The sequence below is a fragment of the Rattus rattus genome, chromosome 9 (assembly GCF_011064425.1).
Source record: "Rattus rattus isolate New Zealand chromosome 9, Rrattus_CSIRO_v1, whole genome shotgun sequence".
In the NCBI taxonomy this organism is placed as follows: Eukaryota; Metazoa; Chordata; class Mammalia; order Rodentia; family Muridae; genus Rattus; species Rattus rattus.
The window spans coordinates 33,878,236-33,900,140 of NC_046162.1; the positions used below are offsets into that span (position 1 = coordinate 33,878,236).

The following is a 21,905-nucleotide window of genomic DNA, read 5'->3' on the forward strand; positions in this document are numbered from 1 at the left end:
TTTGATTACTGGGCCTCTGACCTGTAGGTTCAGCCAGTGGAGGTCTCCAGCAAGAGAGAGACAGAGTATTTCTTCTTCCAACCCCTTCCCCCTACCAAGCCATGGTTTGCTAAGGCTGTGTCCTCAACTAAAGGTCACAGCTCCTGGTGAGCAGACTTCTCCTAATGCCCAACTTCCCACAGGCTGCCCAGCAGGCTTCTCTCACCAGCTCAGCTGGGGATAATAATGGCTTCCAACTACTGAGAACCAGAGAATGCTTCCCCCAGCACCCTACACCCTGCTGGCTTCCCTCCTTGCCACTATGAAGTCTGTCTACCATCAAACTGGCTTCAATCACCTGTTCTGAGGATGCCGCCTTTCCTTTTAGTACCCCCAACTGACAAGTAACTGAGTGTTTTCTTTCCTGCTTTTCCAATTGAGAATTGCAAACAGTAAACATATTTCTCGTCTCAATTCACTTACCCCAGTGTTTATTGAACATCGACTATAGGCCAGATAGTGGTACAGGAAACAAGAGGATACAGTTAAAAGGTAACTAGGGACAGACGTCTCCATCTCCTGCTTAATCCTGAAGGGGACTGAGGATTGGGCCACCTTAGATTGGGCAGTCTGGGACAGGCTCTGGAAACCTTGACTTCAAGATTAGGAGCTTGCTCTTCAGTCTGGGAGGAAGGCTAATCCACATCGGCAGCTGACAAGAATGAAGGCCTGGGGAGCAATCAGTCTGGCCTGTTCAATACACAGACGCTTCTAGAATGGAACAGTACCTATTAGCGCTACCACTGGTAGATAGTGGGGAATCACCCTGTGGTGAGAATGAGCGTTAACTTGTAATGCGGTTGGCATCTCCTTCAGAGACTTCGGTAGACTGTCGGGTTTTCTTGACAAGAGGTCGTCAGAGTACTTGTTGGGCACACGCTCAGTTTGCACACAGGGCCCAAGACTGTATAACCCCTACTGGAAACTCCACTTTTCCTGAGGCCACACCCTCCAATCCCAGAGAGGTGTTGGAGACTCTACCCTTTTTAGTTCCGCGGGTCTTCCTGGCTGGGAGCTTTCCCCCTCTGAATTAAGGGAGTAGGAGTGTTGCTGGAGGTCTCAACAGGCTTTAAGAATACAGGATGGATAACGAAGCCACAGGAATTGAGCAGACACCCACAGGAGAGTCGGGAAGGTAGAAAATTGTTATCTAAAACCCATCCGACATACGGCTCTAAGCTCAGGACTGACTTTTCTCAAGTGGATGTCATGGGAGTTAATGCGATGGTTACTTGAGACCAGTTCTGAGGTATAAATATGCCTTATGGGTGCCCTTGCAGCTAAAACCTGGATTCCAACTTCAGCCTCTCTGGCCATCCCCGTAATCCTTTGGGCCAGATCGGTGTCCTGACGTAACTGGTTAAGACAAATCAGTATGGTGCATTCCAGATTTGGGTTTGGGCCAAGTTTGTCCCTGCAGAATTCAAGTCATACCAGGTTTTGGACTCTTTTCCCATTTGTTTTCGTCTGCTTCCTGAACCAAACGCTCCCTCTGGTTCAGAAACGAAGTATGAGCATTTCTGTCTGGTGACCATGCCTGACTGTAAATGGTGAGCATTGACTTTAAGAGGTACCTACTCTCCCCTCTTCGTTTCTTCCCTCTTATCTTTTCTCTTATTCTCCTTATTTCTCTCTTTCCTTCCTCACTCTCCTCTTCTGTTTCTTCCTCTTTGATTTCTCTACCAAGTCTTTCTGCGCCCACCCGCAGGGGACGCTTTCGGCCACCAAGCGGCGCTCAGCTACCGTCTAGAAAGGACTTCTAACTTTCCCACAGGGTTCCAAGTTTTGCTTTGCAAGTGTCAGAAAGGTCAATCTACAAGTTTGGGGAACACTCCCAAGGCTCGAACAGTGCGGCAGCCTCAGGCGGGCTGCGGCAGAGCCGAGTCCCAGGACGTAGGGCTCCTCGGGTGGCAGTGGCGGGGTACGGACCCGCCCGTTCCGGGACCGGCTTGGCGAGGGCCCGGAGCTGTGAGGAGCTGAGGAGCACCGGGGCCCCCCGCCCTCCCCAGCCGGCCGCTCCTCCCCTGGGTGGGTCCCCGCGCCTTTTCTGGCGGGGTCTATTTGCATAGAAGGAACTGCCCGCAGTGGCCGCTGCGTCTGAGCGGGCGGCTAGGGGGGCGTGCGCGATCCACGGCCGCCCGGACGCCGAGCCCCGCAGCCGCCGACCTGGAGCCACCCCGGGCCGCAGCGCCGACACAGAGCCGGCCGGTCGCCATGGGCGCGGGCGAGCGCGCGGCGGCGGGGGGGCACGCAGGACCCCGGCGCGGGCTGCAGGGGCGCGGGCGCTGGGCGCGCTGTGCCTGCTGCTGTCGGTGGGCTCTGCGGCCGCCTGTCTCCTGCTGGGCGCCCAAGCGGCCGCCTTGCATGGCCGAGTGGCGGCGCTGGAGCAGGAGCGCGAGCTGTTGCGGCGTGCGGGGCCGTCCGGAGCCCTGGCGGCCTGGGCCGAAACGCACCTGGAGCGCCTGCTACGGGAGGTGAGGGCGCGAGATCGCCGGCCGGGGGATGTCCCATGTTCACGATGTGTAGGGCTGCGGGGGCAGCGTGATCGTCACCTTCAGGAGCGGGGCTTCACCTAGTGGATTGCACGGGGGTCGCTGGTGGTGAAGGGTCCTACTGTCCGGCTTCTGTGCCGGGACTTGCATGTGCAGGAAAAGCAACCCAAGGGGGCCGTTTAGGGAACACGAAGGAACTAGGGTAAGGAAAGACCTTGGAGTAACAGTCCTGAGCGCGGCGTTTTGACTGAGGTGTGCGCTCAAACACGCAGCCTCTCGCCTGTTCTCAGCGCTGGAGATACTAATGAGGCTCTTGCGTCCCCACGTCCTATCCACTTGAAACAGTCCGGACCTCATCAAGGCTCAGGCCAGCCCTTCCTCTGTGCCCGGGAAAGTTTGGCTGGGAGCGGCTCTGGCCTGGATGTGCTGTGTTCCTTAGCTGGCCCACTAAAGCCGTGCATCGGCACATTGAGGACACAGCTGAGCTAGCTGTCTCTGTGTGCATTTGGCTGTAGTGATGATCACAGCTCACCCCAAAGCGTTTTAGGTTTGTTTCCTGAGGGTTAAGCCTGACTTGGTGGCATCTGTAATCCCAGAATTTAGGGAGGCTGAATCCTGTGAATTTCTCTACAAGTTGGGGGCTGGCTTAGAATATATAGTTGAGATCTAGGTCCAGCCTGGGCTACAGAAATAAACTCAAAATAATAATAATGATAATGATGATGATGATGATGATGATGATGATGATGATGATGATGATAATAATAATAATAATAATAATAATAATAAATAATCCTAAAACCAGCAGCTGGGCGTAATGTTGCTTGCCTTTAATCCCAGCACTTTGGAGGCAGAGGCATAAGGATCTCTGAGCTTCAGGACAGCCAGAGCTATATAGTAAGACACTGTCACAAGAAATAAAAACAAACAAAAAAAATGGCCACTATATGCCTGGGCTTCTGAGCCTCCATCTACTGATACTCCATCTGATTATACATTGGCCAAGATCCTCTATCTTTGGTGCAACGAGCCTTTTGCACGTAGAAGTGTGGCAGACACCAGCACACTACAGTTTCTCTTGGCTCTGCCTCCTTTATGGGAATGGTTATCCTCCTCCTGGAGGAGGTGGCTGCCCCAGATCTAAAACGGGGAAGGTCGCTACCTAGGCTTCTTGGTAGAGGAAGCAGGGGGGGCAGGTGTACTACCTACCACCCATTCCCTAAGCTGTGCCCAGCTACGGTCTTTGTTACTTTACTGGGCTGGGCAGCGTTAGGGAGTTAAGGGAGGAAGTTTGCTTAGCTCATGCAAGTCCTTGGGTTGGACTCCTGACATCAGACACATATATTGAGCTGTGTGCTCAACATGGAGTGGATTTGGGATTTCAAAGGGAATGGAAGAACTCTAGACCTCTTCCCTTTTCCCACAGCTCCTGTGTCGCTTTAGTATAAAGCCAACATCACCTCTCTTACTTGGTTCTGGGCAAAATCACTGCCCTCTGAATGATCTCCTCTTTCCCTTCTTGAAAGTAGCTGCAGAAGGGAGGACTCTGCCCAGAGCCCTGCCAACGACTTATGGTTTTATAAATTGCCACCCATCATCCTCTGTCAGTTCCCTAAAGACCAGCGCTTAAACTGCTTTGTGGAGGACCAGTTGCTCTCTACCTATGAATACCCCAACCACACCGTCACTTCTATTGGGAAGAATAAACCACTAGCCCTGACCAGGAAACCAAAGAAGAAAATCCCTGAAAGACCTTTGTTTGAGGAACTCACAGGCTGTGTGCTTACTAATAGAGATGGACTTGTGAGGAAGCAGCCATGCCCCTCCCCATCCTTCAGGATTGATACCTTGATAGATAGATGGAGGGAGGGAGGGATGGACGGAGAGATAGATAGATAGATAGATAGATAGATAGATAGATAGATAGATAGATAGATAGATAGATAGATAGGCAGACAGACAGACCTGGAACCTTGCACAAGAGAAGCAGGCACTCTGCCACTGAACTAGACCTCTAGCCCAGTTCTTAGCTCTTTAGTCCCATGGTCTCTCCCCTTTCCTCCTGTTCTTTTCTCCCTCTTCTTCCTCCTTCACTTCCCTTCTCCTCTTTCCACATCTTCCTTCTTCTTCTTCCTCTTCTTCCTCTCCTTTCTGTTTCTTCTTCCCCCTCCTCCTGTTTATCCTTTCCCTTCTTGCTTTCACACTTCCTTCTCTTTTTCTGGAAATAATTATTTATTTTTTGAGATAGAGCCTTGTTCTATAGTCCCGGCATGTCTGGAGCTCGCTATGTAGCCCAGGCTGGCCTCAAATTTTCAGTCCTCCCCCTGCCTCTGTCTCCGTAAGCATGCACCACAAAGCCCAACCTCATCGTTTCCCCCCCTTCACTGAGACAGTCTTTCTTATTGTATAGCCCTGGCTAGCCTTGAACTCAATGCTGTCTTCCTACTCTTGACTTTAAAGGCAAAGGGAGAAAAAAAAAATCAGAACCTGAGACTGATCTGCTGTGCCCTTCACACACTGTGCTGTGACTGTGCCATGCATGTCTGAGGCACTGTTTGTGCTTGGAGTGTAGACTGTGGGGCTTGGAGTGTAGATTGCGGGCTTAGAGTATAGACTGGCTCCTCTCCCTTCCTGGAAGCCTCAGAGATGACCCAGCACCAACCCTTCAGGGTTGTTTGTCTGCTGGGTGTCTCTCTGTCCCTAGTGAGAAGACCACACTCTCCCTGGATGCCATTTGGTTCCTGCTGCTTGTCCAATGTTTCTGGATGAGAAATGCTTGCACTGATCAAGACAGGAGATGCACGGGAGCCAGGTTATGAGGAGCCCACAGCTGGCCTGACCTAGGTGTGTAGATAGCTTTTCTAACCATTAGGAGTGGAGGATGAATACTTAGCAAACCGATCATCTCTTTGGGAAAGGATCCTTTTACTCGGTGTGTTTCCTGGCTCGCTTTCCTCCCTGGCAAGCCCCTTTCCAAGTCACCACTGAAGTAGCTGTGAATATCCCCGTGCCTGCTACTTGCTCTTTATCCAATAAAGCTGCATGTAGAGGATCTGAGGCAGAAACCTTGTCCAAATTTTTTTTTTTTTAAAAAAGAAGCTCTTGCCAACCACACACGAGTTTAATGTCAGGGGGGAAAAAGAGTCAACAAAAGCCACTGTTTATAGGGGACCCGCTGTCCCTGTTCCCTTGGGAACAGAACCATGACATCAGTTTTTCTGGGGGCTGGCTGATGTGCCTGATAACGTAGCTACAGAAGGAATATTCATGTTCCCTCCTGATTATCGAAGGACCCCTTCCTGCAGTACATATGGGAAAGAAGTGACTTTCAGAATATCCGAACGAGATTTCTAAGCAAGAGCCATTAAAGGCAGTATCTTTAGTAGGATCTAAAAATATGCATGTGAAACCAAACATCTCCTATTCTGCCTTGAAAGTGCCTTAAGTAACTGCCCAATTAATCACCGGCTCAGCAATTACACCTCCAGCCACAGCGTTGCAGAAGCCGAGGCTTCAGAACGCATAACTTTCAGTACTGCAGTGAAAAACTTATGCAAAGGATTAAAGCAATATTTGGTTGTGTTCAGAGGAGGCCCTTTTCAGCTTAGAATGGATTTATTGTTGGCTCTTGGCCTTCTATTGTCTGGACCAATCAGTTTGGAAACAAGGAAAGCCCAGAGAGCTGGATAAAACTCAAGTTCTCCGCTTCCTAAGTGTATTGCTTGTGTTACTGTCAAATCCAGAATCCAGTGTGGCTCTCTCAACCTCTCTGGTAGCCAGCTTGTCGGGGCTGCTCTGTGGGGGTCTCTGTTAATACAGATGCCTGGGACTGAAGTATAAATCAGCCCTGATTTGTTTCCTTGACATTTCCCGGCTCCTGACCCCTCCCCCCCACCAAAAAAATGTTTCCTTCCAATTATTTCCTGGCACACTTACTTTCTCTTTCTGCTTTTTGTGCTCACTTTAAAACATTTTTTTTATGCTGCCATTTGGGAGAGCTTCACAATAATAGCGACGTGTTTAGAAGAAGCCAACTGTGTGGGTGTCCTCGCCAAAGACTCTTTAGAATTGCTCAGTTGCTCCTATCCAGGCCGACCTTGGAGAAGGCGGGCAAGGCCAGCTCCTAAAAGGGCACTGGGGTGCTCTGGAAACCAACTAGATGATACCAGGGGGACCAAGCAGAGGACGGCTGCACATGGTGCTCACCTCAAGAAGGGAGTTTGAGACCTGGCCCCGATCTTTCTAAGCTGTCATCCGACTTCTGCAAATTCCTTCCCTAAAGCCTCCCTTTTCTAATGCAGTGGTGAGGACTGAGCAAGCTGAGGCCAAGGCCATTCCTGGTTGATGTGGATCACTCCTGCCATGAGAGCCTTGATGCCAGGATACCAGTGCTGGGAGGTGTTGTGGGCTTTTTAAGAAGTGGTAGAGCCTAACTGAAATCCTTAGGTCAATCTTAGGCATGCCAACCTTTGGATTATAGGTCCCCATACTGTTCTGGCTTCCTGATTGCTCTGTGATTCATGATCCCCCCCCTCCTCATCCTCTGATTCTCTCTCTTCCTATCCCTCCAGGCCACCCTACCTTCTGCCAGTAAGCCATGACCAGGGGCAAAAAGAAAGAGGCTGCCCGACCTTGCACTTTCAGTCTACAAAACTGTGCAAAACCTCTTTTCTTTATAAAATAACCTGTCTCTAGTATTTGATTATAATAATGAAAAACAGACCTATAGTCAGACAAGGTCTCACTCTATAGCTCAGACTGGCTTTGAACTCACTATGTAGCCTAGGCTGACCTCAAATCTGTAGTCCTTCTGAGTCAACTCCCTCAGTGCTGGGTAACCATGCATCACCACAGCTGAGAGTAGACATGCTTTTGATGGCAGGTAATGGAATGTCTGATGTGACCACTTAACCATGAGAATTATTAACTGGAAGCATTGGATTGTCTGACATAGTCAGTGAAGCCTGGAATACTGCAGATTTGGGCAGTTCCTGGTCCACACTTGGGCGCCAGATTCTGCTGGCAGTTCCCTGTTTTCCAGGGTCCTGATCTGCAGTTCCCTTGACACCAGACAGCTAAGATAGGGGATGGAGAAGAAAGAGTTACCCTCCTGAGAGCTTCCTCCTAGTGTTTAAATCTAGGGGAAATGCTGGAAGCTTCGTTCAGCAGGATTCCCTTGTGACTGTCAGCCAGAATTAGGTCACATGACCATGGCCACCCTTTCACTAGTGAGGGTAATGAGCTGCCAACCTGGGGGCTTCGGCCAATCTGGATTCATCCCTCGGTACTGGGCTGGTTGCCACTGGAATAGAATTGAGGCTTTGTTAGGAAGGAAGAAGGAGGAAGAGGACTGGAGAGACTGGGGAGCTGGAGTGACCGGCAGTGTCAACCAGGTGCTAACTGTAGCTGCTGCCACTTTGGAGCGCTTCTCACAGCTCTCAGAATCTTCCACCCCATGTTCCCAAACACTTGGGTCCTATCTCCATTGACAAACGTGTTCCTTCTTGGGACCCTACTGCCCGCATGCAGCTCTTGTCCTACCAGAATCAAAGGGAAGACTGGTGTTTGATTTCTTCCTGGTGCTGCGTTCCCATGATTTGTAGTTGCATTCACCTGCTTTCTGTTAGCACAACAAAGTGTCAGAGGCTTGGTCGTTTATAAAGAGAAAAGGTTTATAGAGTTTGGAGGTAGACAGTCCAAACAGAATGGCACTTGCTTTGGTGTAGTCACCTGATGGCATTACACCATGTCAGATCTGGTAGAGTTGAAACAAAGGGGGAGAAGAAGCCAGAGCACAGAGGGGTTCTTATAACAACTCTCTCCCATGAGAACTAACTCAGAGATCCATCAAAATACTGCAATCCCATCAAAGTGCACCATCTCTAATGACTTAAGAACTCCCACTAGTCCCTGCCTCTTTTTTTTTTCCCAAGACGAGATTTCTCTGTGTAGCTCTGGCTTCGCTGGAACTCACTCTGTAGACCAGGCTGGCCATGAACTCTGGGATCTGCCTGCTTCTGCCTCCCAAATGCTGAGGTTAAAGGCTTGTTTCGTGACATGACCACACAGGGGAACAAGCTTAGGACATAGAAGATCTTGGGGGAGGTCTTTAATCCTTGGACTATCATGCAGGGGGAAGGAAGAGGTCTTTAACCCTTGACTGGACTGTCTTGCTGGGTCCACTAACTCTGTTCCCAGCGTTTGCAGAGAATGGCATCACTTCACATCACTGCTGAAGTGGAAGTGGCTGCAGGCCGAGGCAACTGGTCCATCCAATCTGAGTGCTGAGATCAGCCACATGAGCTACCCCTGTCTCTGCTCAGTGTGCCCCTCTCCCAGTCCTGCTCCCCAGGCCATAGACCTCAGCAAACACTGCAGTGTGTGCTTTGAATACTGCAGTAGAGCAGATCATGGTCCCCATGGCAGTAACTGTCTCCCTTACCCTTACCAAGTCTGGCCTCTCATTTATTTATTTGATCACGTTGTACCTGCAATCATAATGCAGACAGAGAGGAATGCTGGTACTCAGCTCTCTCTCTCTCTCTCTCTCTCTCTCTCTCTCTCTCTCTCTCTCTCTCTCTGTTTCTCAGTCCAGGACTGCAGCCTGGTGCTACCTTCATTTTGGGTTAACCTAACCTAAATAATTCTTCACATAGTTATGTAGAGACGTATAACCTTTCTGTGATGGAAAACTCCTGGCAAGTTGGCAATATTAGCCATCACACTCACTAGGTAGCCAAGGATGGCTTTGGACCCTTGATCCTTCTGCCTCCTCCTCCCAAGTGCTGGGATTAAAGGTGTGTGCCACCTTACCAAGCCAGCATGGTCTTCTTTAAGCCAACCTTTCTATATCTTTTGGGTTCTGTACCTTCAAACAACATAACAGAGCCCCTCTCCACTGAGGAGGGGTAGCTCAGATTTCAAAGGCTTCATGGTTTGAATATCCTAGAAGTTGGGGTATACACAGCAGCAGACTCTTGGTCTGGGGCTTTAGCCAGTTCCATATTTCTCAAGGATGTCCTCATTGTCCTCAGGAGATGCCAGGAAAGCTTCTAGAAGCTTCAGACCTACACTCACAGCATCAGAGTTTCTTTTCTGCAGCAGTATTGGCAAGAATTCCCTAATTACCTGTGAGAATCCACTATGATCTAACAATGTTCACTGATGGGGTTATTTGTGCAGGACACTGAGTCCAGCTGGGCACCTCTCTGGTCAGCCAGACTCGGGGTGGTGAAGGTGGGTACCCATGTGTATAGGCCATCTTTAGTAGTCAATAGGGAGGTAGAGGATGGCTCAAAGAATAATCTGAAGAGAGAGAGAGAGAGAGAGAGAGAGAGAGAGAGAGACAGAGACAGAGACAGAGACAGAGACAGAGACAGAGATCTCAGAGCTTTGGTATACAGTCAACCTTGTCAGGTTTTATTTCCATTTCATTCATTCATTCATTCATTCATTCACTCATTCAGTGTGCTCTGTCTATGCATTCATGCACACACCACAGTGCATATGTAAAAGTCATGAGATAACTTTCAGGAGTCAATCTTTCTGCATCTTGTGGGCCCTGGAAAGCCAACTCAGGCCATCAGGCCTGGTGGTTATCGCCTTTACCCGATGAGCCATCTTGTCAGCCTCCCGTGTGCGAGTTTCAGCCTAGGTCAGGTGCCTGTGTCCAAGTCATCTTTGCAGGAGGTGTTCTCGGGAGGGAGATTCAGCTTCTCTCTGGCCTGCTTGAGGAATCTTTGGGTAGGAGCCTGAAGACCGGGGGCCAGTATGGGTGAGGTGTCTTACCTGGCACTGTCTGCTATGGGAATTTCAGGAGGCCTAGGTTTGGAAGAGGAAAATGTCCGCAGTGAATAGTAAGAGGCTAGTCCTGCTCACTGCTGTGTGGCCAGGATAGCTGCCAGCCCCTCAGTCCTCTAGATGTGAGGTAATACTTGGGCCCTTGCTACACCACAGACATGGGGCATGAGAGAGAAGCTTGGCCTAGAGACCAGGCACTCTGTCACAGAGAAGCCACCCTATGACCCTTGCTTGATATAATGAACAACTCACAGGTCCTTGTTGGGGAGCAACCCTCTAACCAGGGTCACCATGGACAGTTAGAGAACAAACACCACACTACATTTTTGCAGACAGGCCTCTTGAGTCCAGCACTAGGAAATAGCAATGTAGAGTTGAGAAGCCAGAAGTCAGGCAATGAATAAAAAATGACTAAAAGGAGCAACACAGCAAAGGAACTCTCGCCAAACTGACTGACAGGATTCTTGCTGAGTCCAGGACAGGGCGACCAGACATCACTTGCCCAAGAGTGGGTGTCATAGGTCTGATCTTGAATGCCCTCTCAAGGCCCATCTGTTGAAGCCTTGGTCACTGCCCTATCATGCTATTGGGAGTTGCTGGGAACTTTAAGGAGATAGAGTCTATTGGGAAAGAAAGGTAGGTCACTTTGAAGAGGACATTGGGATTTGTACCTTCCTGTCACTCTCTTTTTCTTCTAAGCCTTCATGTTATGACTGGGCCTTACTCATTATTCTGTTCCCTCCATGATATACTGAGTCTTCACAGGCCTAAAACAAGGCTAATGTGGCTATGGACTGAAACATCCAAAATCATGAGCACCCTCTATTATTATTATTATTATTTATTATTATTATTATTATTATTAATTACTATTTCATCTTCTTCCTCCTCTTCTTCCTCTTCCCTGTCTTCTTTTGTTTTTTAGAGACATTTATTTAATGTATATGGATACACTGTAGCTGTCTTCAGACACACCAGAAGAGGGTATCAGACTTTATTTCAGATGGTTGTGAGCCACCATGTGGTTGCTGGGAATTGAACTCAGGACCTCTGGAAGAGCAGTCAGTGCTCTTAACCGCTGAGCCATCTCTCCAGCCCCCCCCCCATCTTCTTCTAAGTGCATCCCTTTTAGATTTATTTTATTTTTATTTATGAGTATGTGTGTTTGTACGCACATGTGTATGTAGGCGTTCACAAAGTACAGAAGAGAGTATTAGATCCTCTGTAGCTATAAAATGTTGTGAACTTCCTAGTGTGGGTACTGGAGACTGAACCAGGTCTTCTATAAGAGCAGCAAGCCCTCTTTACCTCTGAGTCATATCTCCAGCCCCCCTTTGCTTACCTTTCTAAGAGTTTATGTTTAATTATGTGCATGTGTGTCTCTCTTCGAGTGCACTCACGGGTGCAGCTGCCTGCAGAGGCCAGAGGTGTTGGATGCCCCAGATTGTTGCGAGCCATCTGATCGGGGAGCTGGGAAATAAACTTGGGTCTCCTGGAAAAGTAGTACATCCTCTTAACCGTAGAACCACTTCGCCAGTCCCCCATTATTTTGTATACATTATCTGTATCCCGGAAGCTGCTTCAAACCAGGGCTAGGGAACTGGCCCCCGCTTCCGAGTCAGTAGTTCCTTGTCGCATTGGCAGCATGGTTCTTGGCTGGAGGTTGGATTTTACCCGGACATGGGCATGTGGGTCTAGCCGGCACTTCAGGAGCCTGCCTCGAGTTCAGCCAAGCAGGGCTACTTTGTCAGCTCCCAGCCCTGGCTCCTACTGGCGCCCTGGCTCCTACTGGCGCCCTGGCTCCTACTGGCGCCCTGGCTCCTACTGGCGCCCTGGCTCCTACTGGCGCCCTGGCTCCTACTGGTGCCTCGGCTCCTACTGGCCTGTTTTCATTTGTTTTATGACGCTGAAGATTGAACCCTAGGCCGGTGCATGCTCAGCAAGCGCCCTACCACATTCCAGCCTAACTCCCAGTGTCCTTTGCATTCAAGACCCAAAAGAGCTGGGACAATCCTCCATTCTCAGAGAAGCCTTCCACAAGCTCCCACTCTTTTCTCCAGATATCCTTTACCTGTTCCACGAAGTCCTGCCAGGGATGGGGGAGAACTGAGGCCCCTAAGATCAGGCCTTCTCTTATTACGCTCTCATGTGCTTAGTCCGCTAGTTTTTGCCACTACTCCATCCCTTAATACTACCGAGATAGGTTGTCACCCGCTGTCCCTGTGGGATTCGGAAGCCCTGGATACTGAAATCCCTGTTGCTGGACTCCTCCATGTAAGGTGGCACGGTATTTGCATGCAACCTCACACGTCCTTCAGATCGTCTCGCAATCCCTCACAACCCCTAATACGATGTAAGTGGTTGATGTGATGTATCTTTAAGGGTTAAAGGCAAGAGAAAAAGAAACGTGTGCACATTTGGTACAGACGTAGCTTTCCTCTCACACTATTTACTATTGTGTGTGTTCATGATGCATGTGTGTGGACGCGTGTGTATGGGGAAGTCAGCAAACAGCACTGTGGAGTCAGCTCTCTCCTTCACCTTACATGGCATCGAGATTTATTTAACTTGATGCAACCTGAGATCCCCTGGGATGAGGGGCTCGGTGACTGTCTAGATCGGGTTGACCTCTGGGCATGTCTGTAGATTATCTAGATTGTCTTAATGGATTTGGAAAGATCCAGCATGAAAGTGGACGCACCATTCCTTGATTTGCGGCCCTGGGCTGTACAGGGTAGAGAAAGCCAGTAGAGCAGCAGGCACGCATGGTTCATTTCTCTCCAGCCTCGGCAAAGGATGGGATTATGTTTGAAGTTCCCGATGCCTTGACTTCCCCGAAGGAATGGACTCTCCTCACCTGAAAGGGAAACAAACCCCTTCTCCCTTAAGTTCCCTTTTGTCAGGGTATTTTATCACATCAACAGAAAGTGGGCAAGAACGTCTGGCTTCTGTGGGTCAGACGGAGCCCTGGCGTGTGCAGCCAACCCCCCTTTGCCTGCTGAGGCATTTTGCTCCTCCCTTCAACCAGCATTTTTGATCCGTGGTTCCTTGAACCAGCAAGTGTGGAACTTCAGATACGGAGGGCTGAGCATATTGGGAAATAATTGCACAAGTGTGGCTGTCTTTCCCTCAAATGTGCCTCCCTTTTTCTTTCCTCTTTTTCAGTGCTCAAACCCTACGTGCCCATTCTAGTACTGTGGTTCCTTACCTGTGGGGTTTTTTCTCGTTTTTTGAGACAGGCTCTCACTATGTAGCCTGGGTTGGCTTTGGACACCTGCCCTGCCCACCTCTATCTCCCAAACACTGCGTTATAAATGAAGTCACTGCACCTGACTTCAAAACGTGTCCTGATTCAAAACAGGCCACTTCTCTGGTAATTCTCCTTGATAGGGGCTGTGTGTCATTTTTCGTAAAACCTCCCTCAGCTCATTTAAAGCATGAGCGCATGTACCATTTAATATCTTGCTCTGATGCTTTTGAAAACTTTACATCGAAATCGTTTTCCTAAATGACATGTGATCTTTGCGGCTGTTAATTTTTTCAGCCTTTATTTTAATTTTACATGTATGGCTATTCTGCCTGCATGCGTGTCTGTGCACTGTGTGCATGGAGAGCCTACAGAGGCCAGAAGAGGGCCTTGGATGCTTGAGCACGGGAGTTGCAAGTGATTCTGAGCCACCATGTGGTTGCTGGAACTCAGGACCTCTGGAAGAGCAACTGGTGCTCTTAACTGATGAGTCATCTCTCCAGCCACTTTATGGCCATGTTTAATGGCCGCATAGTGTCCTAGGAAATCTGCATCTAAGGACACACACAGTATGTAGGGTGAGGCCCCCTCCATGTTATTGTCAGCCTGGGCGGGCATGTGCTTCTGTGGGAAAAATTCTGTATACCCATGTCTGTTATTCTTTGGGACGCAGGGTGACTTGTTGAGGAAGACTGTCCTTTGGGCTTTGGAAGGTTCTTGTCTTAATTAATCTTATTTTCTTATTTATTTATTTTTTCGGTTCTAGGGCCTTGTGAATAGCAGGCATACACTTTTTTTTCCATCTTTATTAACTTGAGAATTTCTTATTTACATTTCAATTGTTATTCCCTTTCCCGGTTTCCCGGCCAACATCCCCCTAACCCCTCCCCCTCCCCTTCTTTATGGGTGTTCCCCTCGCCATTACCGCCCTCCCCCCAACAATCACGTTCACTGGGGGTTCAGTCTTGGCAGGATCAAGGGCTTTCCCTTCCACTGGTGCTCTTACTTATTCATTGCTATCTATGAGGTTGGAGCCCAGGGTCAGTCCATGTATAGTCTTTAGGTAGTGGCTTAGTCCCTGAAAGCTCTGGTTGCTTGGTATTGTTGTTCATATGAGGTCTCGAGCCCCTTCAAGCTCTTTCAGTCCTTTCTCTGATTCCTTCAACGGGGGTCCCGTTTTCAGTTCAGTGGTTTACTGCTGGCATTCGCCTGTGTATTTGCTGTATTCTGGCTGTGTCTCTCAGGACAGATCTACATCTGGTTCCTGTCGGCATGCACTTCTTTAGTTCATCCATCTTATCTAGTTTGGTGGCTGTATATGTATGGGCCACGTGTGGGGCAGGCTCTGAATGGGGGTTCCTTCTGCCTCTGCTCTAAACTTTGCCTTCCTATTCCCTCCCAAGGGTTTTCTTGTTCCCCTTTTAAAGAAGGAGTGAAGCATTCACATTTTGGTCATCCTTCTTGAGTTTCCTGTGTTCTGTGCATCTAGGGTAATTCGAGCATTTGGACTAATATCCACTTATCAATGAGCGCATACCATGTGTGTTTTTCTGTGATTGGATTACCTCACTCAGGATGATATTTTCCAATTCCATCCATTTGCCTATGAATTTCATAAAGCCATTGTTTTTGATAGCTGAGTAATATTCCATTGTGTAGATGTACCACATTTTCTGTATCCATTCCTCTGTTGAAGGGCATCTGGGTTCTTTCCAGCCTCTGGCTATTATAAATAAGGCTGCTATGAACATAGTGGAGCATGTGTCTTTGTTATATGTTGGGGCATCTTTTGGGTATATGCCCAAGAGAGGTATAGCTGGATCCTCAGGCAGTTCAATGTCCAATTTTCTGAGGAACCTCCAGACTGATTTCCAGACTGGTTGTACCAGTCTGCAATCCTACCAACAATGGAGGAGTGTTCCTCCTTCTCCACATCCTCGCCAGCATCTGCTGTCACCTGCGTTTTTTATCTTAGCCATTCTCACTGGTGTGAGGTGAAATCTCAGGCTTGTTTTGATTTGCATTTCCCTGATGACTAAAGATGTTGAACATTTCTTTAGGTGTTTCTCAGTCATTCGGCATTTCTCAACTGTGAATTCTTTGTTTTGCTCTGAACCCCATTTCTTAATAGGGTTATTTGTCTCCTTGCAGTCTAACTTCTTGAGTTCTTTGTATATTTTGGATATAAGCCCTCTATCAGTTGTAGGATTGGTAAGGATCTTTTCCCAGTCTGTTGGTTGCCATTTTGTCCTAACAACAGTGTCCTTTGCCTTACCAAAGCTTTGCAGTTTTATGAGACCCCATTTGTCGATTCTTGATCTAAGCACATAAGCCATTGGTGTTTTGTTCAGGAAATTTTCTCCAGTGCCCATGTGTTCGAGATGCTTCCCCACTTTTTCTTCTAATAGTTTGAGTGTATCTGGTTTGATGTGGAGGTCCTTGATCCACTTGGACTTAAGCTTTGTACAAGGCAATAAGCATGGATTGTTCTGCATTCTTCTACATGCTGACCTCCAGTTGAACCATTTGCTGAAAATGCTATCTTTTTTCCATTGGATGGTTTTGGCTCCTTTGTCAAAAATCAAGTGACCATAGGTGTGTGGGTTCATTTCTGGGTCTTCAATTCTATTCCCCTGGTCTATCTGTCTGTCTCTGTGCCAATACCATGCAGTTTTTATCACTATTGCTCTGTAATACTGCTTGAGTTCAGGGATAGTGATTCCCCTTTATACACTTTATCACTGTGCTGGTCAGGTTTTGTCACTTGTCACAAACTAGACTTACCTGAGAAGAAAGAGCCTCAGTTGGGGAATTGCCTTCATCATTCTGGTCTGTAGGCAAGTCTATAGGGCATTTTCTTGATTAATGACTGACGTGGGAAGTCCTGAGTCTGGGGTGGTGGTCCTGGATGGTATAAGGAGGCAGGCTGAGCAAGCCATGGTGGGCAAGTCAATGAGCACTGTCCCTGTGTGAAGTACTGTCCCTGTGTGACCTCTACTTCTGTCCCCATCTCCAGGTTCCTGCCTCCAGTTCCCGCCTTGACTTCCCTCAGTGCTAGCTGGACAGTTTATTTGTAAGTCAAATAACCCCTCTCGTGCCCCCAGTTGTATTGGTCAGTGCTTTAATGCCACAACAGGGAACAAAACAGAACAAGCCTGGGACTTTCTCCTCAGTCCTTGTCTTAGCATGGCAGTTGTCTGAACCTGTGTCTTCCCCTGATCCTCTGAAGTTGGTGTTCCATTGTGAAGTCTTGCCTCCAGTCTCACGGTGGGCAAGGTTGGTTTCATGCCCTTATTTTGTGTTTGTCCCCACTGAAAGCAGAAGGAGGCCTTTAACAAGAGATGGAAAGAGCCATGGATTTCTTCCAGAATTAGGCTGACAGAGACCTTGTAAAATGGTTTGTTGACAGTGCCAGGCATCAGAGCCTGCCCATACTTTCTTTCTTTTCTTCCTTTTCTTTTCTTTCTTTCTTTCTTTTCTTTCTTTCTTTCTTTCTTTCTTTCTTTCTTTCTTTCTTTCTTTCTTTCTTTCTTTCCACAATAGGGTTTCTCTGTGTAGCCTTTACTGTCCTGGAACTCACTCTGTAGACCAGGCTGGCCTCAAACTCACAGAGACCCACCGTCCTCTGCCTCTTCAGTGGTAGGATTAAAGGTGTGTACCACCACCCATGGCTTATGCTTGTCTTCCAATTATGCAGATAAAAGTTAACTCAGTCTGGGGAAGTTCTCCACTGGTCACACACAACCTTCATTCAGTTCTTGCTTGTCCTATGTATAGGGTTGGAATTAATCTTTTTTTATTTTTTATGCTTTTTTTATTTATCTTGTGTGTGGGATATACATGGAGGTCAGAGGACAACTTAAGGAAGTTGGGGTGGGGGTTCACTCTAGGAAGTGGGTTGTGATTTTTGGCTACATAGTATCTGGATTCAAACTCACGTAGACAGGCTCGCCTACAAGTGCCTTTAACCACTGAACCATCCTGCCAGCCCAGCTTTAAGCAACAATTGTTGACACAAGTATTCAGAAAACATCTCTTCATGATGTCCAGAAACATATTTTGGTATCTAGTACAAACCACTGAGGAAAGAAATAGGTTTACAGATGGAGTTTAAAGAAAGTCACGGCAGTGTGTGGCTTATGGGAAGACAGCTGAGTCCCCACCCCCATCACAACCCATAATTCCTTGCAGTGCTGGAGATGGTACTTCAGCTTCTCTCATCATGGACAGTCCCTCCACCACCAAACTACACCATAGCCCCTTTATATGTCCTCCCGTGTGGACAGTGTTGCACGTATGGCCTCCAGCTTCTCAGTAGCGTCTCCAGTGGCCTTTGATCTTTCCATTCTACAAGGAAAGAGTCACTCTCCCACAGAGGAGCAGTGACACGAGAACCTCTGAGGGCAAACATCTGAACCCATTTCCCAGACTCCTTGTGCTGTGCCCTTTTCCCAGCCCTATGACCGGCCTTGGGGGGAGCCACCATTGAGTGTGGACAGCAGCCTGCTCGGCTAGTGTGCACAACCTTTCAGACATCTGTAAGAGATGGCTTGGTGGGGCGGCATGGAAGACGTTAGCCTTAAGCAGACCCAGGTTCCCGCCCCAGCCCTGCCATGTCCCAGCTGGGTGACTTTGGAGAATTAATTGACTTTTTCTAAAACTTCAGTTTGCTCATCTGCTAAACAGGGCTTGAAGTGCCTGGCATGGTTTCCGTGGGAGTAAAGTGGGAAGCGCTCTGTGCATTGTGAGCACTGTAGGCCAGTGCTCTTCCTTCCAGAATGCTTTATTGTGCCTAGAAGGAGTGGCTGTAGAGGCCTGGTGGCTAACTGGAGAGGAGTCTCAAGGTTACACAGCTGACCTTATGATCCTTTAACTGGGCATGGTGGTGCATGCCTGTAATTCTAGTACTCAGGAAGCCGAGGCAGCTTAGTGACAAGTTCCAGGGCAAATGGTCCAGGTGTATGGATTCACGGTGAGACCTTGACTCAAAATGTCTCAAACAAAACAACACAACACAAACTCCCGCAACACTGTGATCCTTTCAATAAATTCTTTTTTTAAAGGTTTATTTATTTATTTATTATAGATAAGTACCCTGTAGCTATCTTCAGACACACCAGAAGAGGGCATCAGATCTCATTACAGATGGTTGTGAGCCACCATGTGGTTGCTGGGATCTGAACTCAGGACATAACAGTCAGTGCTCTTAACCGCTGAGCCATCTCTCCAGCCCAATTCTTTTGATATATATGTGTGAGAGAGAGATATATATATATATATATATATGAGAGAGAGAGAGAGAGAGAGAGATTATACCTTTAGATTGTGATTCCACAGGGCTGAGAAGCATTGCTTGGAAGTATAGTAAAAGCAAACACAAAGCCTCTTATTTTTCTGGGTTTTTCATTTGTGCAGGAGACGTCCTGTGAAGTTAAAAAAAAATCGCACTTATGACCAAAAAATTAAATAAATAAAAGGCGCGTGCTTGTGGAAATGACCGTGCATTTGTCACTGTGATGAGCGTAACACTTCGTGCACTCGCTTTGACTGCTGAGCAGGTCCAGCTCCAGGATCACACGGTGCAGCCCAAACAGCCTAAGTGCTCGTGATAAACCCAGAGAACCAGAGGCTTCACACATCTGCTTCGATTCACACTTGTAAATGAGAGAATTTATTTTCCCGATGTGGCCAGGAAATCTGGGCCGAGAGGGCCAGGGCTGGGGTGTTTTCAGATGGGCAATGTGAACGTCCAAAATGGAATTTATTTCCAACTTTTAGTTGTGAAACAAATCGTAAAGCAATTAAAATGCAGTCTGGTCTTTTTTTTTTTTCATTAAAAAAAAACAATTTAAATAAATAAAACTGACTCAAGTTTGGTCCTCCTGGGGCAAACATTGCACAGAGAAGCCGAGGTCCGGTCATTCGTGCTGCTACCTTTTGTGCAGTGGAGCTCTGTCACTGCCCTGAGGTACTGTCTTCAGACCTAAGTTGTGGTAAAGTCAATAGAGGGCAGCCCCATGGTGGCAGTGCGACAGTCATATGTGAGAGCGTGACATGGTGTGAGGGAACAACCACGTGTACAGGTGTGCTCATGAGTGTGCATGTGTGTCTGTGTGAGGGCACCTGAGTGTGTGTCTAGGCACCAGTCTGTGTGAGTGGGCATGCCTGTATGTGACCGTATGCATGCATGCGGCTGTGTATGTGGGTGCGAATGCTTGCATGGGAATGCTGCCATATGCCTGCATGTGTGCACATGGATGTGTGCCTGAGTGCACACATGCATGGGTGTGAGAGTTTGTGCATACATGGGAACGCTTGAGAGTTGGTCTGTGTGTACCCACACAATGTGGTGGAGTTGCAAAGGAATCCAGTGGGGCGTGGGTTATGGGGGGGTGACTGACACCTGTCCACTTGGGATCGGTCTAACCTGTGCTTTTTGGTAGAAGTTTTTCCACCCAGGTTCCCCGAGAGCCTCCTTACACTGGGTCTTCTGTTCCTCCTTTGAGGACATTAGAGGTGGCTTTTCTAGGCCTGGGAAAAGGGCTACAGAGCCTGCCTTACTGGGTTTCTGTGGGGAGGCAGTGAGCTCTCTTTAGGGATAACCAGCAGGATGCAGCAAAGCCCTGGGGCCCTTAAAACCCTTGCCTTGCCTTGCTAACCTGGAGTCATGGTTACAAGACCGAGTCTGGTGCAGAATCCTTTTGGAGACCTCACTAGCTATTTCCTAGAGCCAGAGAAGTAGAAACTCACTTGGCCCTGCTTGCTGTCCTCACAGCCTCCTTACTGTTCCTTTCTTTGAGTCCTCATGGGTTTTGGTGGGCAGTCTAACAGAAGAACAGAGGCAGGATGGGGTGGGGGAGTCTGAGACCTGGTTGGCATTAGTGTGCTAAGCCGCCATGACAGAGCATCACAGGCTGGGTGGCTTGAATAGCAGGAACGGATTTTCTCTCAACTCTGCCGTCGGGAAGTCTGGCATCACCATGTTGACAGGGTTGGTTCCTTCTGAAGCTACTCTTGGCTGGCATAGGCTGTATCTGCCTGTCAGCTTTCCTCTGCGTGTGTCTGTGTCTCGGTCCCCTCTTATTAGGACACTGACCTCTTGGGTCAGGGTCTCACTCTATCTTACCTTCACTATCTCTCTAAGACCCCATCCTCACACACAGGTATGTTCTGAGTTACTAGGGATCAGGATATTGCCAGAGAAACTCGGTGGGATTGCCATTTAACCTATGACATCATCACGTTCAGGCTTGACCCAGGAAAAGAAACTACAAGGCACGCCCCTCCCAAAGCATGGTGACATGATGTGTCATCTTCAGAGGTTATACTCCAGAATCATGTAGTCGATTTACAATGTTTTTACATGTGTGCATCTGCATACAGGTGTGGGGGGGAGGGAGCAAGATTGACATTAGCTGTCTTCCTCAGTAACCCCCTCCCCTTTTTTTAATTAAAATTAGATTTTGGGCTAGCTAGAGCTAGGCATTGAACTTGGGTTATCACCTTTTCCCACTGAGCCTTCTCACAAAAGCTCGTCACCTTCTTTTCTAAGATACAGTTTCCCCTGAGCCTAGAGATCACCAGTGACATCAGACCAGCAGGCTCTCAAGCCCTAGAAACACCGTTTCCTTCAGTGCTGGAATGCTATCTCCCACCGTCATACCTGGCTTTTCTTGAGTTTTAGGGATCAACGCCAGATCTTTATCCTTGCACGGCAAGGACTTTGCCCGCTGAGCCATCTCCCCCAGATTAAAACATTTTCAGTAAACTGCATAGTTCTGTGTTAAGCTCTAGTCATAGCTAACCCCAGCCACCTGAGACCCACCTGCTTGGACACAGGACGCTGGGGTGAGCTGGAAGCAGAGAACTGATTGTTAGTGATTAAGGCAGAGCCTGACAAATGCCAGGAACTATGGGGACCCTGACTGTCATGTGGAGGAGGATTAGCCTCTCTGTCTCCCAGCAGCCTGAGGGGTTTCTTCAAGCAGCCAAATGCTGTGGTGAAAACCATCTATCCAGCAGGAGGGCCTCAGAAGGGATTTCTTCTGTCAGCTCCATGTGAAGAATCCTCACAGTGGGGCCGATGGGAAGTGATGCGTGCCCTTCAAAGCGAATGAATAGGAACGTGAATGGAGGCTTCCCAAAGAACTGGATTTTGTTTGTAGACCACCCCCTTTCAATACATTAGCATGCATTTGGGAAAGAGCAGGACTCAGGAAATCTGCCTGCTGATGTGGTTTGGAAGAGAGTCACTCAGCGAGCTGATGGGAGTCACTGATTAAACCCACATTCCTTCCAGAATAGTCTGGCAGCCTCTGCCAAATGCC

The 21,905-nt window shown here is 48.4% G+C and overlaps 1 protein-coding gene across 1 annotated transcript in view; it reads left to right on the top strand.

The window, feature by feature from the left end:
- The first annotated feature begins 2,238 nt into the window (after positions 1-2,238).
- The window catches only part of Col23a1 (collagen type XXIII alpha 1 chain), a 290,415-nt gene continuing 270,748 nt past the window's right edge, over positions 2,239-21,905 (top strand). The window contains 3 exon segments of the mRNA XM_032914417.1: positions 2,239-2,279; positions 2,281-2,311; positions 2,313-2,513. Coding sequence (XP_032770308.1) covers positions 2,254-2,279; positions 2,281-2,311; positions 2,313-2,513 — 258 coding nt within the window. The 5' untranslated portion in view covers positions 2,239-2,253.